The sequence below is a fragment of the Sinocyclocheilus grahami genome, unplaced genomic scaffold, assembly GCF_001515645.1.
Source record: "Sinocyclocheilus grahami isolate Dianchi unplaced genomic scaffold, SAMN03320097.WGS_v1.1 scaffold478.1, whole genome shotgun sequence".
Lineage (NCBI taxonomy): Eukaryota > Metazoa > Chordata > Actinopteri > Cypriniformes > Cyprinidae > Sinocyclocheilus > Sinocyclocheilus grahami.
The window spans coordinates 448,701-459,094 of NW_015505657.1; the positions used below are offsets into that span (position 1 = coordinate 448,701).

General features: G+C 35.7%; 1 protein-coding gene across 1 annotated transcript in view; it reads left to right on the forward strand.

The window, feature by feature from the left end:
- The window catches only part of gfra2b (GDNF family receptor alpha 2b), a 57,325-nt gene that overhangs the window by 9,464 nt on the left and 37,467 nt on the right, over nucleotides 1-10,394 (forward strand). Inside the window, exon 3 of the mRNA XM_016236030.1 lies at nucleotides 7,689-7,766. Within this exon, the coding sequence (XP_016091516.1) occupies nucleotides 7,689-7,766 (78 nt within the window). The remainder of the gene's footprint in view (nucleotides 1-7,688; nucleotides 7,767-10,394) is intronic.

A 10,394-nucleotide genomic window follows, 5' to 3' on the forward strand; every position in this document is an offset into this window, starting at 1 on the left:
CCAGGATTTCACCGAAATGGAGGTGCAGGTTTTAAACAGCATGCTTAATCAAATATCAGTGTAGTCCACCCTTTCTCAAAGCTTTAATTAAACAAGCATGTAGATATGAGGATGGGAAAAGGGCAGAATTCATTAGCTATTGTGCACCTGACAAATTGTAAAGCAAAACTGGGCCCTCCGCTGCCAAGTCATTTGGTATTTGTGGATTAATGAATCTGCTTAGACTTCACAACAGATTTACTTTGTTCCGTCGAGGCAATGTATCAGGCAGTTGTTCTTTGTTTGCTAATTGCATCCTTTGATTCCCACCAGGCACAACATGGGGGAAACGTAAGCCCTACCTCCTCCTGAAAATAAGATAATAACTGTCTCCAGACTCTTCGGAGATATTTTCATAATAAATCTTACCGCAACTAACCATTTCTCATCGAGCCCAACCTCCAGCATCTTACTTTGCCTTGAATATTCAATTACTCAACCCCATGCAAAATTAAATGTGCAAAATTAAACCACTTTAAATGGCATTTAGGTAAATTGGTGTGACCCTCATTACTTATAATCCATCAGAACTAAGAAAACAATAGGCCATTGTTGACCAAATGATTTTTTTGCATACTTTTTACATGTAGATTGTATGTATTAGTCTATCTCTCTACACAAGAACATCTTTAGGTACATATCCTTTGAGGTTCATAATATATATTATTATTTTTATTATTTTTATTATGATTGTTGTTGTTAACAATTATATATAACACTATATATACAGATGTATCTAAAAAAATGGAATATGAAAAAGTTATTCTTTGTAACTTATTTCAAAAAGTGAAACTTTCATATATTCTAGATTCAATACATGTAAAGTAAAACATTTCAAAAGTTATCTTGTTTTAATTTGGATGATTAGAGCTTACAGCTCATGAAAGTCAAAAATCCAGTATCTCAAAGTATTAGAATATTTACATTTGAGTTTCATTAAATGACCATCCAGTATAAATTCCGGGTATCTCTTGTTCTTTGAAACCACAATAATGGGGAAGATTGCAAGACTTGGCAATGGTCCTGAAGACAATCATTGACACCCTCCACAAAAAGGGTAAGTCACAGAAGGTCACTACTGAAAGGGGTGGCTGTTCACAGAGTGCTGTATCAAAGCATATTAAATGCAAAGTTGACTGGAAGGAAGAAATTGGGTAGGAAAAGGTGCACAAGCAACAGGGATGACTGCAAGCAATAGTTACATTATTCAGTTATGTTAAACTAAATTTTTTTTTATTTTTGAATGATTAAATCTTGTTATTATAAGATTAAGATAAGATTAACATAACATTTCTAAAAACTCAGAACATGTGAAAGTACTATGACACACGCACACACACGGTAAAAGAGTCAAATGTGTATTAAAATTACACCACAATGTTGATGTGTTTCACTTCTCAATATATTTCACACTTGCTATAATGATAATTAAAACGGTGATGATAATTTAATTCACCTATACAAAGTGTGGATGATTATAATTTCACTTATAAATAAATTTGTCATTAAAATCGTCCTTGGATAAATTTTCTAATTTGCTAATAAATGAGAGTCTGAGTCTGGTTGTGTCTAAGTATTACACTTCAGAAGCTTTCTCTAGTCTCAATTAGCCTTTAGTAGACTAAAAAGAGTATCTAAAATAGCAAATGTAGAATGTAGATGCGGTCAAAATGTACACTTCACCCAAAAATACGAACGAGTTCACTTCGACATTACAAGTTGTCCCTTACATAATTTGTTCAAGCAGGGAATTTGTGTGGTCTAATTGATTTTAAAAGAAGAAAGCAATTTCAAAAGCATCCCCTAAAGTCTCTTTCTGAACAGCATTGTTGTTGTTCTGATTACTGCTGACTGGTTTGATTCATATCTGGGGGTGGCAAGAGAAAAGAAACGCAGTGACAGAGCCATGCTCAGCTAGACTGAACCAGTTCTGATAGTGATAATAATAGATCAGGCTCATATAAGTGCAAATACTTACGTGCTGTTTGTGACAGTTACCCTTCTCTCATCATATAAATTCACCTGATCATATATAATCTGCTTGTTTTAGTACATAAATTCAAGTCAGTCTAAATGCAACTTTGCCTTTTTTTTGCATCATATTTAATCATAGTGCATGTAACTGGCAGTAATTATTCATTGTAAGGTTTCAAAAACTCAATTTTTTATTCAATCAGATCCTGGTGCTTCTCAATAATGGATGTGACTAACGGATTATTTTTCTAAAAATCATGGCAGGGATACATTTTCCTAATGACAGTTACTGTTTTTCACAATGCCATAAGGAAGTATAATGGGGATGTGTTGCTTATAATAAGTTGCGGCATCACATGTGTATTTTTGTTAAGTTAGTACATCACGAACTGAGGTTTACTCAAGAGCCCTTATTAAACATCAGATGAGCTGGTGTAAGAACTGACGCACTAAATGTTCCAGAATAAAAATGTGCCGCCACTTTAAGTTTTGATCTTAACCATAGATGTCACTAAATCTCAACACATTTATTGAATGGTTATGCTGCTAATAAGTTGGACTTTTCATCTAAACATCATCCGAACAGCTTTGAAGGTAATTGATCCATTTAATTATTTATCCTTTTTTGTCATGAATGCATTTGAAATTAAAAAAATGGCATAGATTTAAATTGAATATTCGATTTAGTATTTTACGTTAAAGACACCTTTAAAAAATTTAATGATGTATGAATAAATGAATGAATAAATAAAATTATATTTCCATTAGCATATCATTATTAAAAAATTAAAAATAAATAAGTTATAAATGTAAACTGAATTAATGGCATTTCTTAATTAAATAATTTAATTAAATAATTAAAATTATTAGGAATTTAAAATCATAAGTGATTATTATTATTATTATTATTATGTTGGTGATGATGAAAAGATTAAAAGACTTATAAGACAATAAATCAAATAATGTAATAAATAAAATATATTTTATACATTTAAATCAAATATATTTATTTAGTAAACTCCAAGGCGACTTGCAAATGATGAAAACCACAAACAATTCATAATTATAATTTATTATAATATTTATAAAATAAAAGATAATTAAAAACAAATCACTAATAAAATATAAATATATTATCATTATAATATCATTATGACAAAATCAATTAATTATAATTATGAATTAATGACATTCAGAAATTCATCATATCATTATAAAAATATTAAAAGTTTAAAAAATAAACATGATCATATTCATCATTACAAAAGGATATCATATATCAAAAGTAAAAGATTCAAAATAAATCATCAATAAAAGACTTGAAAACAAACAAACAAATAAATCACTAATAATATTAATGGTAATGCAAAACAATATCCAGTATTACAGTATATGAGGTAAAAAGGAACACATTTGTGGTCTGGTGTGGATGAAGGGGTTTTTGCGTCTCACTGATCAGGCAGTGTTTGGGAAACACAGCTCTACACATCTTCACAGTTAAAGTTTAATGCCAGTGGAGGATAAATACATGGGCTGATGAGAGGATTTTTTCAATGCCGTTACATCTACGCCTCCATGAGGAGAAGACACAGGCTGCTGAAATTCTGAGATGGGGACAGTCTCTATCTGAAAGTCGTGCTCCCAGAACGAGTCTGAAAATGCCATTGAAGATGTTTCTTCAACAAAGGCCCCGGCTTACAAGAAGAAAGCACCAAGTGCATTTTTACGACAGAGAGGTTAATTAGAAATTATGCCAACTTTATTGTCAGAGGTAATTAAAAGTGGTGACACAAAGACAGTGAAAATGTAATGGCACACTTTAATCAAGTTGGCTTGGTAGCTTTTTTGACTCGTGTCTGCTGACTTGTATCCACCCAAGCCAACTTAATATTCAGCTCGGTTACTATGAAAACCCACAGACCTTGCTGAATCTGTTTTCTGCAATGCACATAATATAACCATAGAAATTATTTCAGACCACAGAAGAGTATAAATCAGGTTGTTTTTCCAAGGTCAATGTTTGGCAGGTTAAGTAGTCAGTTAGCCCATCTTTCTCCATTTACAGCCTTTCAAAAGAAGCAATGTATTCTGATTAGGGCTGTCAAGCAATTAAAATGTTTTAATCTAATTAATTATATGATGTGCCAATGAATTAATCCAATTAATCGTTATTTAAAATCACACTTGAATTTGTGCTGAGGAATTACCCCTAAAAGACAAAGTCATCATTATTTAAAATAAAAATGAGTTAAATAAGAATTAGTTATTAAGAATTAGCACTAGCCGGGGTGATAAATCTTACATTTCATATAGTTGACTGTTGACAAATGATGCAGAGCAACAACTCCATTAATGCAGTTATGCCCTAAAATTCAAGATATTGGTGCAAAAATGCCCCTGTAGGCTATGGGTTTTTGTCTCATCTTTATATCACATGATAAGCGATATCACACCACACAAGCAGGGAGAGCAATATCAGACAAGTGCTGATTTTGTCCCGAATATCACGAGTTTAAATGTGATTTTATACAACAGTTCAGTAAATAAGAAGTTGATATTGTGTTATATTTTAAACACAATATTATGTGTTTTTGCTAAATTTTGCAGAGAACATATTACCTTTAAAGCCATAGCAGAATTGTTGTGTGTCTCCGAGCAACACAGCAGTGTTTAGTTTCTGAATGAATCCGATTTTTGAACGAATCGTGTGAACCAATCAGACAAAGCCCCATTCATAAAGAGAGCCGTTAACTTCATTCCTGAATAAATCAGCCGTGCGAATGAATGAATAACTCAAAGACATTTACCGCCACCTGTTGGCAGATTTAGTTTGTTATTTAGAGTATCATTTCATTAAAATAATAATAATAAAAATAAAAACATTAAAAGGATAGTTCACTGCAGTTGATAGCTCAACTGCTACAGCAAACACTAGCCAAGTATTTGTATGCTAAGCAGCAAGCTCATTGGTTGCTGATACAGCTGTGCCATGTGAATAATGATGTCATTATGTCAGATTGCGTTAGAACCTATCGTCCTGCGCCATCTAGAGTTTCATGACAGAACTTTGGATTTATATGTTTAGATCGGCTGCCCTCAGGATAGAGGCAAGCAAAGGGTTTCGGATCGTGAGCACTCTGGTTTTGCCATCAGCCAATCATGATATCATTTTCCAGTGGCTGCAAAGTCGTTTTTGATGATTGAAGGTCATTTTATCTCTTATTTTAATCCATTTTAGACATAATTCATTATAAACTCCTCATTAGTGTAAAGATCCTGATAGGTCAATTGTATGACTCTAAAATATTGCAGTTCTCACATTTGAAATCTTTCCAGCATCCCAATGCTGAGTCTAATTTCAGTATCTTGGGAAAGCTCTCCATCTGCTGAATTCTTCAAGTCACAGCATTTTTTCACAGTGCAACGGACAAAGTCAGCGGCAAGGACAATGTCAGTGTATGTTTGTGTTCTCTGAATTGTTAAATCTGCTTACTTGAGTAACTCGCGGCCAATAAGCACTCTTTTGCATTTATCATGTCAGCATCTGTGCTCTGTAATGTCCTGCTGAAAACTCTCAGCAGGATCAAGTTTTGAAGATTACACTCACCTAATTTATGCTAAATACACGCCTAGTACACTCCACAAATATGACGGGGGACAAACTCCTCTATCCCGAGATTTATGTGTCCACTTATTTTATGCCACTAGCGGTTCCCCCCTCTGGAACTTGGCAATATTTTTCCCTGTGCAGGCACTGCGGGCTGGTACGGCAGAGATTAAGGCTGTGTCTGCAGGATTAACTCATTGAGGAACAGAACATAAAGGTGGCCACACAGCAGCAGCAGAGCTGGGAGGCGGATAGCGGAGAGCTACAGTGACACAGCAGATAAATTCTTGATCCAGGATGATCCCATAAAAGAATTGCCAGCCAGAGGTACATTTGGGGTGCACACAAAGACACTGCCGAGACCAAAGGGCCCTCTGAGCCCAATGGGCTGGGAATAGGGACACACAAGCTGGGGATGATGATGATGTTGAGAAGCATCATAGGATGACAGGAGCACCTGGCATCATGATGTGGAGCTGTGACCGGCATATGGCACCTAAGCCCAGCCAATGCACATAAGTCATTATTTACAGCTGGACTAAGTCAATCTGTAACTGATGTGATCTTCATCTATCCTTCAAAAAATATAAACTAGAACCCAGTTTTACTGGAAAACAGATCCAAACCCATTAAGCCTTTTTAAAATTCTCATTTAAAAGGACAGTTCACCAATAAACTTACTTTCTTCAAAAATTTGATTCTAATATATTTAAAGTTTTAACATTTGAAGAATGTTTCCTCTGCTAGTATCCATACAATCCACACTGAACCCCATTGACTTTCTATGGAAGCCCGTTTGCACCACTAAATAAAAAAATTGAAAAGGCAATTGCAACTTTTTATCTCACAATTCTGACTTTTTTTCTCAGAATTGCGTGATATAAACTTGCAATTGCGAGAAAAATATGCAGTTCTGAAATTTTCTCGCAATTGTTGCAATTCTGAGTAATAAAACTCACAATTCTGACTTTTTTTCTCAGAATTGCGTGATATAAACTTGCAATTGCGAGAAAAATATGCAGTTCTGAAATTTTCTCGCAATTGTTGCAATTCTGAGTAATAAAACTCACAATTCTGACTTTTTTTCTCAGAATTGCGTGATATAAACTTGCAATTGCGAGAAAAATATGCAGTTCTGAAATTTTCTCGCAATTGTTGCAATTCTGAGTAATAAAACTCACAATTCTGACTTTTGTTCTCAGAATTGCAAGTTATTAAATCAGAATTGTGAGATATAAACTTGCAATTCTGAGAACATAGTATTTTTTTCTCCTCAGAATTGGACATTATAACTTGCAATTGCAGGTTTATATCTCACAATTCTGACTTCATAACTCACAACTACGAGTTTATATCATGCAATTCTGAGAAAAAAGTTTCACTTTAATGATATTAATCAGCCTGAATCCCACCAGATTAGAAGCAGACTGCTAGAATTGGTACATGACACAGGGCACATTCAATCCTGCATTTCCCAAATGAGCACCATGTGTTAATGTGTCAGGAGAATTTGTGCTAACCACCCAACAGAAACTTTTTCTATTGATCTCAAAGGAAAATATTAAAGAGCTAGACAGCTGGAAGTCTTCATCTGAGAGCCTCACATCAGTCTGTTGAAGGTCTAGTGTCACAGCTTTCATTGTTATAGCGGCACCTCTGCTGGGACCAGTTAGCAGATTGGTTGCACTTCTTTGTGGGCTCCAGCTCAAGGCCCTGGATTAGAAAACAGCAGACTTTCTGGACACATCCAATGGGATGCAACACTGGGGACCTAATTTGTGATTGTTGGCCAGTACAAATCTGGACAAAAGACTGCTGAGCTGTAATTCTTGAGAGAGTGTGTACTTGAAACAGTGTGAGAGTTTAAAGGAGTCTGGCCATTTGAAAGCATTATTTTAAGGAATCTTGTATTATAGAATGTGTATTTATCTTTATAACCTTTGCAAGATGTAGATGTATTCGAAAAATACTTATTAATTGACCCACATGCCCTGTCCTAACCAGGACATTATATTCCTGTAAAACCCAAACAATGTTAATATTTCTCTGTTTTTGTGTTATTTTGAAGGAGAAGAACTGTATGAGACCTCCCCATATGAACCAATGCATCTCTCTGATGAGTTTAGACTCGCCTCCATTATTTCTGGTAAGTGAAGACATCTTAAGAGCTTTTCTATGTTTTTCAGCGGTTAAAGAAAGCCCAGTTTTTCTGTTCAAGGTTAGCACTGTCCTTTATATTCATACATCTTCTCATACTCTCAGACAGTTTAAGTGTGATTAATTTATTTCTACAGATCTACAGTTTGCTATGTAGCAGTAATGTTATATTAGCACATCCAGCATGAGAGAAATGTCCAATTGTATCCAATCAACAGTGAAAAAACTATTGCTTGCATATGCCTAAATGCTTCAATGTCAACACATCCAGAAGTCATTTCTTTGTGGATCCAGACTGTGTATTTTAAAACTTGTTTTTATCACGTCTGTGACACTAAGCATAGCAAGGATCAAGGAAACAGTAACTACTGTCTTTTAGTTAGTGTGTGTGTGTGTCTTAGGGGTGTGAATCGGCACTTGTTTTCACGATTCAATTCGATTACGATTATCATGTCAATGATTCAATTCAATTCGATATCACGATGCATCACAATTATATCACATTTATTTTGTGCATTTTTATTAAATTAAATTAAAAGTAAGCAGGCTACTTTTTAAAATATTTATGTTAACTAATTAATTATTAATATGATTAATATTATATTAATTAATTAATATATTAATTAATATATAATTGATTAATTATTGTTAAGAATTAAAAGTAAATATAGCTTTTAAAACATACAAGCAAATATAAAGTAATAAAGGGGGAAAATGCAATTACAAGGGATAAACAAAAAGCACTTTCATTATCTGGGAGTGCTTTAAGTATGCGAAAGTTCACAGATAGGCTAGTCATAGTTATGGGTTTTTATTTAATTTTTTTGCCATTTGATTATTACTGATGAGATCATAGAATGTGGTAGCTTTAATAGGCTGCATTCACACAAATGCACAGATCTATTTCGACATATCAGTTCTGAAAACATAACTGATTGTTTACATCAATATCATATCATAAAAGTAGATGCAAGCATAGGCGGAAATCCCGGCTATGTGACCCCCCCCCACACAATCTGAGGGTTGCCCCCCCCTAAAAATATGATTGAAAACCAGTCTGTGTATTGTAAATAACAATGTTTTATACTTTAAATAATTGTGTAAGTAGTAAAACAACACAAACAGAGCAAAAATGCATTTTAAGTTTAGAAACATTTTGAGTCTCCCCCTCCCTTGCCTCACAGTGCTTTGGTCTAAATGCCTGCTTTCCTCTTTTACATCACCTACACACACACACGAGTCTGGTGAGAGACAACAAAGCCAATAGTTGTGGAACTCCAGTAAGTAAGGCTGTCAAGGCTATTTTATTCACTTAAACATCGGATGAAGTGATTATTTTCTCTTTAATACAGATGATGCCAATGTATTTTTCGATGAGTCGCTTTGTTAGCAATAATAATGTTACCTGGTTGACGAAAAGGGTTGCCATGTTTTTCACAACAAAACCCTCCCAATTGCTACCCAAAACTAGCCCAAACTAACCACATTTCGAGGGGGGTGTCCCGGTAAAAATCACGTTCTGGGGGATAAAATACATGTTATTGGGGTCGCTTCAACCCGCGCCAACAGTGATAAAGTAGCCCAATTCCACGGGAAAACTGCGGACTTGGCAACACTGTGACAGATACAACGGACACGAGCGCTGTCTCGGCACGACCACAACAGCTTGACGTTGTCTAATATGGCACGTCTCCCTGCTGCACTAATAGTAGTAAGGCTTTCCTCTGTATATACATATCCTTACAAGTACAATTTTAGCTGTATTATTTGTGTCCCCTTCAAAAATTGCTCTTGAGAAATTTTATGATTATTGTCCCCCCCAACTGTTAGATGAAATTTACATTCCTGGATGCAAGTGCATTTAACCGCAGCAGCCGCGAGCTTCAGGACAAGCACAAAGCGCACGTAAAAGTCTGTCAGTACGTGAGTTTCGTGCATCTAATACGTAGGTTACTGGATTCCAAACGGCATAAATGAAAGCACATCTAAAGTAAAAGACTAAAATAACAGCGAATGGAAGCAGTCAAGCAATACACACGTGTCTCACAGCGCATATCATGTGCAATGAAGCCGTCTCAGGTTACTTATGTAACCATGGATCACTGAGTAGTGAACGAGACACAGCGTCCTCTAGGGGTCGCTATGGGGAACGCCTCGTCGTGACCCGTGTCCGAAGCATACATTGAAAAAACACCAACTCGTTGGCCGGCGACAGCCATGACGTCACTACCGGTGCGACTATAGTATAAATAGGCGCCGGGAGCTACACATCATTCACTTCTTCGTCTGAAGCTTGCGTCCGCAGCATGGCAAGAAACCTAGAGTACGCAGTGTCTCGTTCCCTACTCAGGGAACCATGGTTACATAAGTAACCTGAGACGTTCCCTTTCATGGGAACTTCGAACTGCGTCCTCTAGGGGTCGCTATGGGGAACGGTATACCCACGCCACCATGCTGAGGGGAGTGCAAGCCAGAACCATGGCGAGTACTAAGTACCAACTCTACCATATTGCTATGGGAGTCACCCCTGGGATGTTAGACGGCTGTCAGTGAAGTTATTCCCTATGGCCAAAGGCCTAGGCTACATACCCCAAAAAAACTTACCTGTTAGGGCCAG